The 18,429-nt window shown below is 40.0% G+C and overlaps 1 protein-coding gene across 2 annotated transcripts in view; it reads left to right on the top strand.

Moving 5' to 3' along the window:
• Window positions 1–18,429, top strand: part of dym (dymeclin) — a 59,278-nt gene that overhangs the window by 21,556 nt on the left and 19,293 nt on the right. For both annotated transcript variants that reach the window (XM_085463919.1, XM_085463918.1), the window contains exons 9-14: window positions 2,556–2,741; window positions 3,780–3,958; window positions 4,908–5,033; window positions 5,150–5,263; window positions 5,925–6,019; window positions 9,569–9,668. In XM_085463919.1, coding sequence (XP_085320045.1) covers window positions 2,556–2,741; window positions 3,780–3,958; window positions 4,908–5,033; window positions 5,150–5,263; window positions 5,925–6,019; window positions 9,569–9,668 — 800 coding nt within the window. The remainder of the gene's footprint in view (window positions 1–2,555; window positions 2,742–3,779; window positions 3,959–4,907; window positions 5,034–5,149; window positions 5,264–5,924; window positions 6,020–9,568; window positions 9,669–18,429) is intronic.

The following is an 18,429-nucleotide window of genomic DNA, read 5'->3' as shown; positions in this document are numbered from 1 at the left end:
CAGGAAATGTGGCTGCCAGACCGGTCTCTCTGAAACTGCTGGGCTAGTCACTGTGGTGCCAGTGAAGAGATGTACGGGGCTCCGTCACAGCTTGGCCTTCTCTCGCTTGATCTTGTTTTCTCTCACACTCGCGTCTCTTTCTGGCCAGCAGAAATGAAAGCTTATCATGTGCGTGTGTGTGCGTGTTTGTGTGTAAGGGAGAGACAGAGTGACCAGTGCAAATTATGTAATTCATCTCTCGGGGTTATTTTTTTTTTCTTGTTGTTGTCAAAGCACTTTGCTGATGTTCTTTCACCCACATATAAACAAGCTTCGTCCCCTCCTCTATGGAATTGGGTTCACATTCCTAAACACAAACGTTGGAGTAGCTCTTGGCTAGTCATTAGTGAACCAACATGTAAACATAAGGAGAAAAATAAGGGGGGGAAACGTGTTTGAAAAGCTCCTTTTTCAGAATGCAAAGTCATTTAAGACAAATTAGTTTCAGGCTTCTTCAGTCAGAAACGTTCTTTTTGTCTTGGACGCTTTTGTTTCCCATCAGTCCAAACAGGATACATGAGAATGCCTCTTTAATTTTCTTCAGTTATTTTTTTTTATAATATGATGGGATGCCGGCTTAAACAGGCGTCATATCAGGGCTCAGGGCAGCTAATTAACATGGCTCCATGTGTAACTTCAGCCAGACGTTTGTTACGCTCTTCCAGCCTTCGGCTCTAGATGGCAACAGATCTGCTTGGCTTGTTCTTGAGCTCACTAGTTGGATCATTGTGGGCTCACAACTGCACTCTAACACTTGGTTCACGCATTCTGTTTGGCTAGACGTGGAGGAGCCAGAGACTGTCATCTGTGTACCTTGCTGTTCATGTTTCTGGAGCTTTCTCTTGATGCTTGAAAACACCAGCACTTCGCTTGCTCTACAAGAAATTCTCTCATCTCTCTCTCATCACCCAACAAGAAAGAGGGGGGGACAAAAAAACCCTAACCCAGTAGTTCCACTTTCCGTTTGTGCTGTGGCGCCGTCTGTGTTGTTTCAAATTTCAGGTGCTGCAAACCATTGTGCGTGACTCCATTGTGCCTATTTGGCCTTGATTACATCAGTCTGGCTGTGAATACTTTTCTTTTTTCCCCACTGAAGTGTAAATCTGTTTTTAAGGCTGAAAAGGACTCAATTGTCAAATGATTTCTTTGATAAGATTTCCATGTACAAGCTAACTGCTCTTCCAACTGAATCTTACTTCAATTTTCTGTAGAAACAGAGGACTAAAGTTTTCAGTCCAGTCGATCCTCAAATATGATTCATGTTCTTACAATGAATGAAGTTGCTTTTAATTTCTCATGTTTACGTAGTTTCACAGTGACTTTCATTTCAAATACAAGTCGTGGTACACACACGTTTTCTTTTAGACTCCACAGGAAGCTGTAGGAACCCGCTGTACTCTAATCTGATCATCACTGAACAGCAGACACATACTGAATGGCAATATAGTATGCAAAGCAGCTCAATGTTCAGGTGACAGACACCAAAAGCAGATAATCTTACCAAAACACCAGTAATGTTTGCCAATAAACTTCCACATCAACTTAAAAAGATAACGAAGCATCTGGGGTTTGGATTGACTAGTTTCTGTCATTCAGCAAAGCGTTTGTTCATCTATACAAAGCGTCGACCAGCTAATGTCTCTTTTTTCGGGGCTAATCGAGGGCGCTCTGTGGGATTTGGTTCAGTGCTCTTGGAGGGCCGTTTAAACTCTCTGTTGCAGATCTTCCCCTAGCTTTCTCCACATAGAGTTTATGCTATAGACTGGTGTGAATGCAACTCCCTGAGCATGTTCTTTTGTACGTTTAAGCTTGGTTTTCTGTAAGCTTATGAGTGCTTCTGCCGTGTCTCATCCCCTCTGTGCGAGTACTCTTTGATCCTACTTCAGATGTTCCGTGAATTGAGTTGTATCTTTTCATCGACCTCTCTCTTGTCTGAAGCAACCTTTTCCATTGTTTCACACCATTTTTTGCAGTTATTCTATGTTGTCTAATGTACTGCAGGTCTTTATTAACTCAACTGTGTATGAAAGAAAATACTTTTTTATGCTGTTGTGATGAGTTCAGTCATCTTCTGTGTTCAAGCTAAAGATGCTTGACCTTTACTCTGAGCTCACTTCACTTGTGTTTGCCTTTTTTTTTTTTTGCCTTTTTTCTTTTTTTTTATGAACCAGCTTCAATTTATAGAAATTCATATTTAATATATAAAACCACTCGGCGAGTTACAACTAATCCAGATACTCTTTGTTGCCATTTATAGGAAGTATATCCATGCTTTCTCATATGACAGTATGGTTGGTTGTTTTTTTGTGTGTCTGTTTTTGGGTTTTTTTTTTTTATTGGTTTTTATGCATTATGAGCAAAAACAACAACGTATTTATCTGTCTATCTGTACATAAGCTTTCTTGTACCTCTAATTGTGTCTCTAAATTCCACATTTCTTTTCTTACAGTTTTAAATAAAACTTAATAAAAGAGAAAAAACCCTTGGTGAAAAAGATTGTGTCTTGCTCTTTGCAGGCGGTCTGTGGAGTGTCTTCACATTGGGTGGAGCTGGCAGCAGAGCTGGGATAGACCAGGAACATGACCCTTTACCTTTGTCCAATCAGAGTCTTCTGTTACTGCTGGTATTAGCCAATCTGACAGATGGGCCTGAATGGCCCAACCCCTACCGCCAGGCTATTACTTGTTTCAGAAACACACAAGGTAATATGTACTAGATAAACAAGGCGTGTGTAACACAGCATGCGAAAATCAGATTAGACGAACATATCAAGAAAAAAACAGATTTCATTATTTATCTTTTTATTTTCTACGAATCTCTGATTTGAAGAAGTCAAACTGTGTCTGTTCTTTGAATTATCGTGGTTTAGTAGTGACGCACATAGATACTCCGTCAGTTGTAGTGCGTTCGTAAATGATTAAACTTCTTATTTAAGACCTCCATTAGGTTTCTAAGAAACATCAGCCACAGTCTCCATGGAGTTATCCCTCCGAGCTAAAGATGGATTTATGGAGTTGTAAAAAACAAGATAACATGATAAAAATGTGTATTTTACGTAGTAGCTGTATATGTTCTGTGTTATTGTCATGTTGTTATTGAGATTCATATCAGTACGAAAGCTGGATAAATATTAACTGGTAACTTACGGTGAAGGGGTGGCATTAAAAAGGTGTGCTTTTCTTCCCACTGCTCTTTTTCAATATGTAAACTGAATCAGAACAGAGTGATATTGGAGTGCATTATTTTGGTTGTTTTGTTTTTTTCCTAAATGCTTTTCTCTGTATTGCTTACATTCCCAAAGTCAAGAGTGCTACGGCCCACTTCAAATCCTTAAAAATCTTAAACCTTCACTCTAAAGGGATGTATTTCATTAAAAATTTTACTACTAACGCAGGTTAGTTGTTGTAAATTGCTGACAATTGGCAAAGTGTTAAGTCCAATGTGTTACCCACCTGCCACTGGGACACAAACTTCAGTACAAGAGGTGTACATTTAGGTCAGAGTGAAAGTAATATCACAGACTAGCCGCCTCCTCTTAATAGTTTTTATATAAATATATAACTGCACATACTTACAAACAGAATTTTGGTTTTTACTGTTTTCGGTCTGCCTCTTTTTCTGCGCTGTGTCACATAATGTTTATGATGTTCCAAAACATATTTGGGACAGTTGTTTGTTTGAGTTATGTGAAAGAAGGCAGTGAATACTAATCCTGATAATATTTACCATTGTCCATGCAGACACATCATCGTTGCCTGTAGAGCAACCTCACACTTTCCAGATCAATTTCAACAGTCTGTACACTGCTCTGTGTGAGCAGCAGCGCTCCGACCAGGCCACGTTACTGCTGTACACCCTGCTTCACCAGAACACCAACATGAGGACGTACGTGCTGTCGAGAACTGACATGGACAATCTGGTGGGTCGGATTGAAGTGAATCTGAATCTGACATTTTGGAAACAAATAACACACTTGCTTAATAAAACACATCATGCAGTCCTTCCACACACACATTCAGTACGGCCGTGAAGTTTCGTCATTCAGGACCGATGCCGTGGCTCGGTGAACAGGCGAGATTAGTGCGGGGATTGCTGTTGATTTTCTGCGTGGGACCGTGCCAGCTGTTCCTTATAAGATAATAAATTCAAAGATATTTAGTGACTGGAAATCAATCTTTGGCATCTCAGATCAATTTACAAATGATTTAACATGGAGTAGTATAACTTTTTTTTTGCCTTGTTAGCTAAGACGAGGAACAAACCACAACAGAAGAACTCTATGAGGTTGTTTCCAAGACTTGTTTGGAAATCCTCATAAATTTAATCTTCAGTCACATTTTGAAACTCGTTCAGAAGTAGGGAGGCTACTATTGAGGCTAGGCTCTTTGCTCAACAATGAAGCAATGCTGCGTGACAGTGTAATGAGCTAACAGTGCTACTGCGTATGTTTATTACTAACTGCTAACTTGTTCGCCTCTGGCACTATTAGTAAATTGGGTTAAATAGAATAATGTGAATAACCCCTTTTTGGAATGTGTATACATTATGTTTTATGGTAATTTTGAGCTGTTTAATGGCTTCTTTTCCAAGACTGTTTGGATTTTTGCCCAGTTTTGTATGTGTGGTTTGTCTCTGGTTAGATGATCCATGAAGAATAAGAAGTGTCACTAGAGTTGTTTTTCAGAGCTGTGGCTCACACCTCATCTGTTGGCCAGCTCAAAAGTAAAATGACTTAGTGCCGCCGTAGTCTTGAACATGTCCTTCTTATACAGCCATGGCATGAGAAATCCACACAAAGTCAGAAGCCTTGCAGATGTCAACCCCGAATACATGTTTGACTCCTTTTCTTTTCCCGCTGTTTGTCTCAGGTGTTGCCCATACTCGAGATCCTTTACCACGTAGAGGAAAGAAATTCTCATCACGTCTACATGGCCCTTATCATTCTCCTCATCCTGACAGAGGACGATGCTTTCAACCGGTCCATCCATGAGGTGGTAGGTAGACGCACTTTACGTCTCAGCTGTTAACCGTCTCTCTTGGTGGTAATAGTCAATGATTCCTGACGTTTTTCACCTGGGTCGTCTAACTTCTGTCCCTCTCCATCTCACAGATATTAAAGAACGTCACATGGTACACAGAGAGATCGCTAACAGAGATTTCTCTCGGCAGTTTGCTCATCCTGGTGGTGATTCGCACCATCCAGTTCAACATGACCCGGACAAGGGTAAAATTAACACACGGTGATGAAGACGTTTGTACATTTGTGAAAGAGGCATATGTTACAGTCCTGTGCAAAAGACTTTTTTTTTTTTTGAAAAAAAAAAAAATTCAATTAATTTTTTTTTTTTAAATGAGACCCCTGTTCATCGAAGCAAATGAGAGAAAGAGCACAAGGATGTGACATTAATGAGGTGTTATACCGTATACTTTGTATTTCAGATTGTTTCCCTTTGTGAAAATTGTCATGCAAAATGTTTCTCAGTCTAAATGTACTTTCCCTTTCTCTTGATGTCACATTTTACATAGTTGTGCATTCAGAGCTTAGCACATTATTCTCAGTCCCTGAAATGATTATTTGGTGCAGTTTCAATAGCTGACCTTACACTAACTTTTCATCTAATTCCCCAGTGCTGGGGGGGATACAAGGAATCAGAGATCATAATGTCTTTACCCAAAATTAGGCTGTGGTTTACTGAAATATGTATTGCATCATTTTTTCTTACTGTCTGTCATTGCAAATTCAGTCCTAACACAGACCTGATGTTCAGTGCATTCCCAGCTCACACATGGCATTTGGCATGATTGGAGTGTTTGAGTTAAAAGCAATTTTCAGTTTGATCTTTATGCCAGTATTGTCTGCTTGCTTGTGTGTGCGTCTTCTCCAGGATAAATACCTGCACACCAACTGTCTCGCTGCACTCGCCAACATGTCAGCACAGTTTCGATGTCTCCACCAGTACGCTGCCCAGCGGATCATAAGGTAAGCAATTAACTAAGGTGTACAAATAATAAAGCAAGTGGGGCATGACAGATGATGAGATGTCTGTAGAATACTTGTATGAGATGATTGAAAAGCAGAAAAAAAGCACGTTCGCACAACACTCAGTAGATTTTTTTTGCAGATTCATGTTGAGGCAGCACATAATATTTGTCATTATAGTAACTTGACAGTAGTTGCAGCAAAAGAGGCTAAAAAAAATAGATTATTTAGTGAGTGGTAAGATTGTGCAAAAGACATCGTTATGTAAGAAGGGGGAAATTAAGGGGAAAGTGTTTGGCCCATGTGGAGACAGAAGAAGAGGATGGGGTCCAAACCACACACACAGATACAGATATCAAGTCATTCTTGTCTGTTAACTGCAGACAACAGGAAGGGAATGTTTCCTTCCCTTAAGACGTGCACAGACTCACGCACACTCAAAGATCGTCTTATCTCCCTGCCTGTGTCTCTATCCATATCTGTGACTTTGGTGTTTTGAGTCAGAGAGGAACAGCGTCTCTGTATTTCTACGTGTCTGTCCAGAAGTGATGTAGAAGAACCGACTCCATGTCTGATGATAATGATAATGGTGATGACTGCGATGGCTCGGGCTGGGCTAAACTGGCTGGCTGCTAGATAAAGGGAATTTCCTGCCAGGAATTTCCTAATGTCAGAGTGGCAGCGCTGAACTCTGCTCCATAATTGACTCTCTGAGAGAATCGCGGCTGGTGCTGTTTATTTTAAGGCGGCAGTGGGTTGATTTGCCCTAACCACAACCCCCACACATCTTTCCTTACTAATTTAACGTTTTCCCTGCTCTCCATCAATATTTCCTTTCTGCCAAATTGTTCCTCTATCCCTGCTCGTGTGTCGGCAGACTCAACAAATGCAATTTAGGTCACTGTAATGCTGCAGGTAATGATCATCTTCAATCTGCCAGTTGTTTTATAATATTAATCAATTCATTGTTTCGTTTATTAAAAAAATGTATACATGAGATTTAATATTCACATATAAGAAGCTGGAATTGTGTCTAAATAAACCAGTACAGCTAAATTTGTTGTCATTTTAAAAGCGATCCACGCTCATTTTATTCATATTTTAAATTTGGGGGAAAGGTTTTACTTTTATCTCTGCTGTGAAAGGTTTGTGGATTGTTATGCAACAAGGTGTGTGCCAGAATGTAACAGAATTTTACAGCGCATTGTGTTCTGCCTTCTGGTTGGCTGTAGACCATTGTCAGTCAATCTCGTGCCGAGTCTTCTGTACAGTACAGAATGCGTTCAGCTTGTCAAATTTACATAAGTCTTCCATTGCTAGCCAAAAACATTTTGCACCGTCAAAGGCAACCGCGGGTGCCTTTGCTGGACTTATTTTTCTATGAAGGTTTAAACGTGTGGAAAAGTGTGTTCGAGCCTGTCGGAGAAAAGTGTATAAAGTGTGTAGTGAGGGATTTTACAGCCATAAAACATTTATAATAACTGTAAAAAATAAAGTTGGCTACTTTGTGGATTATTTTTGGAACGTAACTATTGTGATAAACAAGGCACCACTGTATACCAAATGAGCATCATGTTGTATGAAATAAACAAGTGACTGAGACCATAAAGGCATGAGGAAAATGTTTACTGTGTTTATTTTGAAACCATATGAGCTGATTTTAATAAAGCCCTAAAATAAAATGGTGAAACTATAAATGAGCGTTCCTACATTTCAATTTTAGATTTAGAAAAGAATCCAAGCCTCCAGATGGGTATTTAAAATGAACGCTGTGTCATATATACAAATGTTTAATCACAATCGAGCACAGTGTGTGTCCATAACGAAACCTCTGCAGTGCTGGGAACAGGACGTCTTTAGGTCTTTAGTGTGTCTGTCATTACTTCGGCCTCATAACTGATTTGGGGATCATGCCAGTACTGTTGAAATCTTTTGTGTCACTGATGAGACAGGCCAGCTTGTGACAGTGTGTTATTGTGGGCACCGTCCCAGGTGGAGCTCACTCGGTGGTCTCTCGTTTAAAATGTGGTGGGAAACGAGCGTAGATAGTACAAGAGGTCCTTGAGTAGTTGTGGCTAATAGAGGCTTTGACTTTAGGTCTGAAGATGATAAGTAGACCTCCGTGTAGCTGCTCACATAGCTCTATTTCACCAATTATCCCGGATAATGAGTGCTAGGGGATTTAGAGTGTGAGTGTGCATGTGTGCGCTGTGCTGTGCTGACAGGTGGGTAGTTGTAGCTCCAAGGGCTTATCAGAGCTCTGTTTGTGCCTCTTTAGCTTGTTGATGTCATTGATTTTAATTTATTCAGATTTTTTTTTAAATCTTCTTGATTAACACACAAATTAAAGATTTAGCACCCCTGAGCACCCACAGAGGAGATTACAAAGTTGTAATTACAAGATAAGGTCACTAATACTTTTTTATTTTTTTATTTTTTTTTTTACTTTTTATTTTCACAAATAGTACATAATTACATAACATAATACAGTGTACAATTCAAAACCAAAAAATAAACAAACAGACAAACACACATAAAACAAACAACAAACTGATAACTAAACACAAAAAAACCAAAAAACCAAAAACAAAACCCCAGCTCAGTTCCATTACAGTTTAAACACTCAAGAGAATCCTTGTAACATAATATTAGAAACATCAGGTTCCACATAGTTCAAGTATGGTTCCCACACCTTAAAGAATTGATCTGTTTTTGAATGCAGTATACATGTAAGATATTCCAGTGGCACTAAATCCAACACTACTCTTTGCCAACCTTTAATAGTTGGTACTTTTTCATAAATCCATTGGAGTAGTATATTCTTCCTTGCCGCATAGGTGAGAACACAGTACAATCTCCTATTATTCTTGGATATTAATCGCCGGCTGGGGAGGCCCAGTATGAGAGACAGAGGGTCCATCTCCAATTCACAACCAAAACTAATACTTTTAATAACACTGATAATCAGCAGGATGCCTCTTAAAAAATGCATTTTAGAATATTGTCGCTTTTCAGCTATGAATGAGTTTACTGTTGCATGAGCAGAGCAGTAATGGTTACTCTCTGTGGGTCTGTGCATGCATTGACCCAAACTGTTACTACACCCCAGGTGCAGTCAAGCAGACTGATGTTTGTCTGTGTCGTGCCATCATGCGGTCCCATAACAGCAGCGGTTTAGACAAACGCATAAAATAAGAGGCAGACATGTCAGGCTAAAAGGGGGACGACCATTTCCATGTAGAGATGTACACAAATAAAATGTCGCATTTAGAAAAGAAAACATGAGTTGTGGTTAAATGAATCTCCTGGTAGTTCCCTGATTATAGTGTGATGAAATATGAAATAATATTCATTCATTTTAAAAGACTTCATTTACAAATCAAGCAGGTCTGCTTTTAAATTAATAAACTGTTCTGAATAGAAGTTTCTGTTCTTAGCAGAGGTAATGAAAGGTCATTGTTAAGTATAAAATGCCACTTGAGTTGTTTTGTTATTCATCTGTCACAGGCACACTCATTCCTTTTCCGTGTCTCTGTGTCTCCCCTGCAGTTTGTTTGCTTTGCTTTCCAAAAAGCACAACAAGGTTTTGGAGCAGGCAACACAGTCTCTGAGAGGCAGACAAGGAGAGAGCGCAGCGTTGCCAGACTATGTGAGTAAAACTTACAAACACAAACAGTCGGTCCCAGTCTGCAAGTTTAATCATATTTGCCAAATTATGTCTCTGCTTGGACTGTGAATAGTAATTAGATGTGGGCATCCGTGGCAGTTTAGCTGAGTTGATCGGTTTGCGTTTAAAGCAGCATATTTGCATCCTTTAGTTTTAAAAAACAGCTGATTTTTATTTTGTTTTTTTCAAGTCAATGATAAATAAGTCTTTCCAAAGGACGCAAGTTATCTATTTTTTAAAGAAATTTAGAAAATAGGCAATCACCGGTTGCTATGTAACTGTGTGGAGTCCTTAACTGGTTGGTGAGGGGATGCCGGTGGAAGTTGCTAAGTGAAACTGGTTGTAAAGAGTTATGCAGTGCTGCAGCAGTAAAGAACATGTCAACGTGTCTGCAAACGCTTGGCGACTGCTTGCTAAGTGGTAGTGAAACTGTGAAAAGTGTGACACAAAATGGGGACTGTTCATCTTCAAAGTAAAACTTGAATTTATTGAAACGTGGAACCAGGAACCAGGCAGAGAGCTTTTACTGCAGTGGTGAATATTCTCCTTAGACTGAGGGCTTAGCATGGATGCGCTAAACATCCATAAATTACTCCTGATGCCCATAAAACCAAAAGATGGCATTTCTTTTACTCTATGGTTGTTCCGCGCATTAAAGGAACACAATAATAATATGTTAATTATTTCTTGGTTATTGCCCAAGCTAACTGTACGCTGGCTGTTTTAGCCTGCAGAGATGAGTGGTCCTCATTTTCTCATTTAAATCTTGGCAAGAAAGCAAATAAGTGTTAAGAAATGTTGGACTGTTATGTTCTGATCAGTCCGATTAATCATCAAAATGACTCCACTGACCGTTTGATCTTAACATTCAATAATGGTGAAAAATGAGCATTATCATAGCCTTTGAGTTTTAATAATTACGTTTTAAATGAATACAAACAAGAGCATTGGCTACTTCTACACTTGAGTTGGTTTTATTTGATGTATTTCTGTGTTCCAGATTTTATTTTTTTATTTTTATTTTTTTTGTCTAATTCCACCTGATGTTTTTGAGGCGTTGAACATTTATAAAACAACGTAGACACGACTGGTTAAAAATAAAGAATGATTTGGCATAATCCAGCACCATAAAGCAACTTTACAGTTTCTGTGGAACAAAGCGAAAAGAAAGGCAGTAACTAGCTAGCTAGTTATTTTGCACATTATTCTTTTGACAGAAAAACAACAAAACAGACAGTTTAAAAAAATTAAATACGGTATTGACTGACAGCAAATTTGTCTTTTTAAATATGTTGATATGACAGTCACACCTGACAAGAGCATTTTGTTGCCTATTGACAAACATATGTCGTCTGTATTTGCACGTAGACGCCGCTGCCCTCGGGTATGTTTGTCTGCCTTTTGGTCTGGCTGTCTCATTAGATTTGCTTGGTCCTAGATAAGCGTGCGTATGCAAACACATTTGTGTGTGTGTGTGTGTGTGTGTGTTTGTTAGTGCGAGTTTGGACAAGGTCCCCATAAATACCCTAAGGTGTTGAGGAAACATGAGCGTATGTGAGTGCTTCTTCAACCGTGTAGTGACTGTCTGATGAGGCCCCTTTACAAGCAGACATCTACAGTATGTAACACACATGTATAAAGCATAATTATCCACCCTTGTTTGGATGCCTCCTTCCTTCAGGGTCTATTGTAATGCTCTTTTTTTATTTACAAACATGCATAAGTGGACATTTTATATGACTGAAAATCAAATGGAGAAATAAAGAGATGGGTTTGCCACGATTGCATTTTCTTAAAAAAAGAAAAAAAATGTGAGTACAGCGGTTATATGAGAAAATGGCCTTAAAGTTAATATAATAGAAGCGAAAAATTCAAAAAAGTCAAAGACATGCTCATGCATGGGAGTATGAGGTCAAAAAATAAGGTCATCTACACAACAGCACTCTTTTGATAGAGACTCACTTTAGTGCTCAAGGGTACATGGCAGATTTTCAGCTCGATTATTTCATGGGAATTTTGAATGAGTGTTTTCCTTGAAGTGTCTGACACATTCTCTGGGTCATAGACTTTAAAGACAGAACTGGTCAGCTTTTCTGATATTGTCGTTATCCTTGAGCTTAGACTATACTAACTGGCTGTGGCATTGGTTCCCATGTCTACTATCCACGTCTCCGTGTCCACACAGTGTGCTGTAACGAAAGGGAACATGTTGTATATTTGGACACACACACACATATATATATACACACTCGAGGTGAGACATAAGTCGAGTGAAATTTTGTCTTGAGCACAAGCTCGAACAAAACTACACAATTAGCCTTCCCCTTGTTTTGAGTGGTGAATATCTTAGTCATAGGTGTTTTTGAGCAGTGGAGGAGATTTGTTGGAAAGAAGGGCTTTCCAGCCTGCTGTTGTCTTACATCTCTCTTTCACCTTCAAGTAGCACAGGTGAAATTGAAAAGCAGATGTTTGACAATGTGTTTTCAGAAATTAAAGCAACTTTAGTAGCGTCTGTTTATTTATTTCTTCACATATTGCCATGTAACTTTGGATATGTGCCACACTGAGTATTGTCTACTTATCAGACGGAAGCTCCATGGGCTGTCTTTTGACAAACATATGCCAAGTAATAGTGTATGGCTTACCATGTTCTTATTTTCAGACTCCTTGGCTTGTTGTTTCCCTCCAAAATGTTGGCATTTGTGAGTAAGATTTAAAGTGTTGGATTGAGTGTGCTATTGGGTCTTTTATTACCAAGCAAAAGGAAGGACATTCCCATCAGTCTATTCTCGTGCCTGTCGGTAAATGCTAGTATGCTAAACTAAAATGTTTAACATGGTCTGCATCATGCCAGCTTAGCTTGTTTACATGCTGAAGGTGGCATTTAGCTTAAAGCACTGTTGTACAGCCGTATAGAGCAGAAACAGAATAATGAGGGGTCTCTGAAATGTAAATATACCTTTAGGCTCTGCACTGCTAGAGCTTTTTTTTTTTATTGTTAATTCTCTTTGATTTGAGGTTGGCATAGATGGGGAGTTTAAAATGTAGACCCGATGAGCAGCAGTTTGCTGCTTGTTAGCAACTTGTTAATAAAATCTCAGAAAGTAGTCGCTGTAAGTAGCTGATTTTTGTCAGAGCAACACCTAAGCATCCCTAAGATACTCATTATGCCCAGGTTTAGGCTTCACATTGGTTTATGCAGAAAATAATATATGAAACTGACACAAAGCTGCTCTGAGGCCTTAAATTGTATATGAACAAGTATAAAGTATAGCCATTTTTTCTTTTAATAGTTTTAATGTTAAGTTGAAATTCCTTCCTAATTTTCCATGTCTGGCCACTTAACATGACCTTACACGCCAGCTAAAGCCCGTCATTGGTTTTGAGAGATGTGACATCTGAAGGAAGGGCTGCTGTCTCATTATGCCGGCTCCTTTGTTTCCTCCATCGCCGGCTCTCATCTGCTCCTGCGGTAGTAGCGGATGTGGCGGCGTAATTGAAAGCAGCCTGCCCTGGTGTTACTCACAAACCCTCGCCTTAACTTGGGGAGGTGTGGAGGCTGAGGTAGCTGTAAGGAGAGACAGAGGAGAGGAGAGAGCTGACGAGGGGAGGAGAGGGCCCTGGGGTGGGTTAAAGCGTGTTTTTGTGACAGGCATCTGGAAACAATGCAATTTGGCCGAGCCTGGCTGTGGAGAGAGAACTAATGTTTGTTTAATGTGGGATCGTCCTGGACGTATAATCGCTCTCTTTACGAGGGAGAGACCGAGAGGCGGATATGAAAACGTTGTCAAACTGCCCTAAGCTGAGAGTTAAAGCTGGGTGCAGTCTGCTTCTGTGTTAATGTCTCATCTTTCCCTCCGTCTCCTCTTCTGTACCCCCCTTCTCCCTGTAGATGTCTGCCTCTTGGTTGCTGTCTCTCTCTCTCTGGTATATACACACACAGAACATGCCCCCTGTCCCTGAATGTGTTTGCGCGGCTGCGTCTGGTTAGTATCAGGGAAGACAGAGCGAGGGGTTGGGGCCCTTGAGCCCCCACCCCCACCCCCGGGGGGAACATCCAGAGGCTCCCAGACCAAGAAGGGCATCTCTCGTGGGATCCTATGGTTACCTCTGAGTCTGCATTTTTATTCTTACTTTCCTGTCTCATCCACTGAGATATGCCGAGGACATGCAGTTTGCGGTTGTACATGCAAACAAACATAAAAAGATGGAAGTATGTGTTGCATTGTTTGTCACTGTTTATGCTCCCAGCCAGTAATGGTAATGTTACTTCTCTGCCTCTTAGTCTGTTTACTGTTGTACATTTCTGGGAAAAGACTACAAGCGCACACACACACACACACACACACACACACACACACACACACACTTACATGCGCACAGACACTGCCAGGAGCATGGTGGACCACCCTGTCTATGTGTTTATGTGTCCTGGTTGAGTCACATTCTGTGATCTCTTTTTAATAGCTGGAGTAGACACATGCATTAGCTTTGTAGCACCATTCCTCTTGTTTAAGAGGAAAGCAGAGCCCGGGGATATATCAACAGATAATAAACATTATGCCTTCTGTTTATTATCAGGGCTTTCAGGAATGTGCGGATTTCTTAGGAAGCTACAAAATGATTTTTTTTTGTGCAAAGTCCAGAATCATTCAGTGATGCAAGCTGTTAACTAGAAATTGTGCTTCTGAAGCGAGCTATTATACAGTCTGCGATGTTTATGTGAGTGAGTAGTTGTAATCAGTCAAGCAGCATTAATGTTTGTGCTGACAGTTATTGTTTAGTTTATTTGAAGTGGCCTCACTGCACATTTTCTTTTTTTATTCGCTTGTTTACGATGTTCTACTGCGTTAAGTGTGTTGTAGGTTGTTTGATGATTCAAACATAGTTCACGTGTAGATGGAAAAAGATTTGTAGCCCGAATGTAAACAAAGGGATGAAAATGTGTAGTTTCATATTTTAGGGTGTTACTTTAGTCAATTAGTATTCATAAACATTAATATTAAAATTGAATTAACACACAATAAAAGTTACAAGCTTATATACAATACTGTTCAAACGTCACCCCTCATTTCTTTATATTGTAGCCGGGCTGTCATCATTTTTAAAGTGTTAATGAGCAATAGTTCAGCTCTGAAAACTGAAAATCTGCAGCATCATTCATCCAAATTTCAGCTTTTTGCTTCAAATCATTTTTAGTATGTGTGGAGGAGGTAAAACAGGAAGTGTCTACAAATTAGAAGAAAGCTTGTCTAAAAGAGTTCAGGCTGTGTTGAAGATTAAAGACGGTCATAGGAGCTTATTTATACTGACTTTTAAGCTTGTTAGAATTGCACAAACTCAGTTTTTTTCTTTTAAACTGTATTTCCATGTGTGTGTACATGTTTGAAAAAATCACTGTACTTATTTCTCTTTTTCCCAGCAAAACATAAAGAAATGAAAGGGTGGTTCAAGACTTTTGCACAGTATTGTTGCACACAAAAAAGACAATTCATGAACCATTTATTACACTAGTTCAGGCATGCTGCTATCAGCAAAGGTTGACCCCAAAGGATTATTTATAAACTGGTAATAAGATGATGAGGTCACAGAGGACTCTCACGTTATAAATTGTTGCACCAGGGAGAAGACTGAGAAAGTGAGACCTCTTCACATCCTAGCAACCTTAAACCACACAGCACACTGGAGCTTAAAGTTGACCAGATGAGACGGGTTAAACATAGATGATTGTTTCTTACTTTCAATTCAGAATCCCAGCTCAGTGACGACTCCAATCCAGACCACTTAATCACTTTGGCTAATGTGATGGGAAAACTTGATATTTTTTAAACTGTATTTTTATAGGTTTTACAGCTTTTCCTGCTGATAAAGACCTCCCCACCGCCCCATGTTATGAAATGCATTCTGCTGTTTATAAGGCTTTATTCAGACAGGTGTTATAGTTCGATTAAAACAAGAAAAGGCCTTTTTTTTTTTTTTTAATTTAACCAGGAAGATCACCATTGAGATTAAAAACCTATTTTACAAGAGAGACCTGGCCAAGATGGGCAGCAGCAAGTGTCTCACAGTTACAAAAATTACTCAATTAAAACCAGGTAGCAAAAATAAATGAAAACTATCAAATAAAATAAAATAAAATAAAATAAAATAAAATTCAGCAGTTCATCACAAGGTTGTTTGTCACCATATGTGTAAGTCACACATACAAACAAAGATCTGAGCACTCTTCTATAAATCCAGAACAGATTATAACAGATTATTTCAATCTAACAACAACTAAGTAAACTATCAGTACTATTTGCTGATCTTTTATAGGCCAATTAATCAAGTGTACATTCCTGGAAAGTTATGAAAGATAGAATAAATATATGTTGCTCATTTTCGAGAGGACTTCCTCATGCGAATCTTTAAGTTCCAAATCTGTTACTCGGATGGACTTCTTAAAATCATCTTAGCATGAGCTGGGTTGTGTCATAGTTTAAGGAAATATAAACGTAGGACACCAGCATATTTTTTTTTTAACTGAACTCCAATTAAGAGTTTGCCTATAGGAGACCAAGATAAATGAGATCTTTTAGAGTGGTGGTCTTTAACTGCTCCAAATGAACTCAACTTCAGGCTCCAGGCTGAGTAGCTAAGCCTCTAGTGAAATTGAACATAGAATAAACTAATCACATGTAACAAGTAACCTCTTAACCTCTCTGCCATGCAATAAGTAGCTCATTATCTTTTCTTCTCTGTCTCATAAATCTGTTTCCTTGCATTCCTCTCATTAAGGTGCTTTCCTGCTGAGAGGTGAGAGTTAGCTTACACACTGACTCCACAATTTGGTCTCTGATCTTTCAGGAGTTACCCCTCCCTCACCTGCCCAGTAACAACGGTGTTAGGCCCAGTTATTAGTTTACTATTATTCTGTTAGCCCGTCTCTCCATATATGTGCCATCCTCTTCTCTTTTGTCATCTATCACTGCCTCTTTCAGCTGCTATTCTCAGGCAGTAGGACTGCCACCCCTGCAGGCAGCAGGTGCTCTGGGGTCCTAATGATCCGCTGCTTCCAAATGGTAATTAGGGCAGCCCTGCTGCATCGTGGTCCTTTCGCGATCGAGGCACAGCAAAACAGAGCACAGCTCGTAGCAGATCAATTAGCACTGCCTACCTATCTCCCAGAGTGCTGTTGCAGCAGTTGGCGTCATCTTTTTTTTTATCATTATCACTCACGTCATGACCCACATGACCCACAGTACTGCCTTCATTCCCCACCCAAGCCGCCCCGCTGTTAGCGCTAGCCAAGTCTCAGAAAAGTAGTGTGCCTATTTAATCAGGATAAGGTATATGGACGCCAATACACGGGATCCTGCCGTCACACACGAGACGGTGATGCAGAGAGCATCCAGCATAATCACATTGTGTTGATGCTGCTGTTTTTCTTTAGGGTCCAACTTTGTCGCCACACACACACTTTTTTCTCTTTTTCTCTGTGTGCATCCAACAAAGGATGTTTTGTGGGTATGTGAAGCTATGGGGTAATGAGAAGCTGACCTGAGCACAATGCTCTTCAAAATGGTGTGATTATGACATGGCTGTGGTACCATAATGCGGGTCAGACAATGACCTATTTAAAAAAAAAAAAAAAAAAAAAAAAAAGCTCCCAAAAGACAAGGGCAGGCTGCTGCTGCTGCTCAGCCAGTCTGACCCTCTCTGTCTGTCCACGTGGCTTTTTTTCCAACTCTTCATCCTTTTCCTCCACTGTGCTTTATTCAACCTGTAGGTGTGGCTTTTCACTCTTTCTGTTTGTATCCTCATGCCCTTGTCTTCATCAGTGCTCTTTCTTAATATGTCTGGTTTGTCTGCCCTGCAACAGCCTACAGTGAGCAGCAGGGCCGGCCAGGGAATCACTAAGCTATTGGTTTAATGATGCCAGCTCCTACTTTACAGGGATTTTCATGTCTATGTCTCTAAACACCCTGTCCGCACTCACAAACGCTCGCTTAAAAACATGTGTGGGTATGATAGAAAGGACGGGCTCTGGCTTTCTAGTCACTGCTTGCATCTACAAACTGTCAGTTGTCAGACACAGCAGAGGTCACCACGCCTGCAGATGCGACACATTTACACTCGGTATGTTTAAGAATTAACAGCAGAATTGCACAGAGTTGGGGAAGGGTGAAGGGTGCATATAAACGCTTTGCTTTCCAATAGGGTTTCTGTGAATGGTGATGCAAGTAAAACAGGACGGGATCATTGAGGCTAATGATATGACTCACCTATGTTTTCCTGGGTGGAGAGAAGACGAGAAATAGCGGCATGAGTGGCTGTGACCAAACGACAAGGCACAAGGTTGGAAAACGATGTATGACTAAGAGAGAATAAGGCAAAAAGAGGAGGGAGAGGTAGGAAGAATATGCTGTCAAACAAACACATGTCAAGTGTTTTTTTGGGGGTTTTTTTGTTTGTTTTTTCTGGCTGAGGATGCAGTTTGAAGAGAAAAAAAGTGCAAAAGGACAGAGTGGGAAGTGGAAGAGGAGTCGCCGCCAAGATATTTAAATCCTGTCTGGGTTTCAACCAGACCGTGGACCTCTTAATCTCATCCACTTGACAAACATACACACAAGGCCAGGCAGACGTCTAGCTAGCCTATTTTCATGTGACCTGAATTCCCCAGTGTGGCATTTTTTCCCTGCCAGACTAATCTCATTAAGCTTGGTGCAGAGCTGGAGAACAAACACACCAGGCATCCTTCACT

Source organism: Copadichromis virginalis, linkage group LG7 (assembly GCF_057382275.1).
Source record: "Copadichromis virginalis isolate Kocher_CV1m ecotype Utaka linkage group LG7, C_Virginalis_male_GT1.1, whole genome shotgun sequence".
In the NCBI taxonomy this organism is placed as follows: Eukaryota; Metazoa; Chordata; class Actinopteri; order Cichliformes; family Cichlidae; genus Copadichromis; species Copadichromis virginalis.
This window is presented reverse-complemented; position numbering and strand designations above follow the sequence as displayed.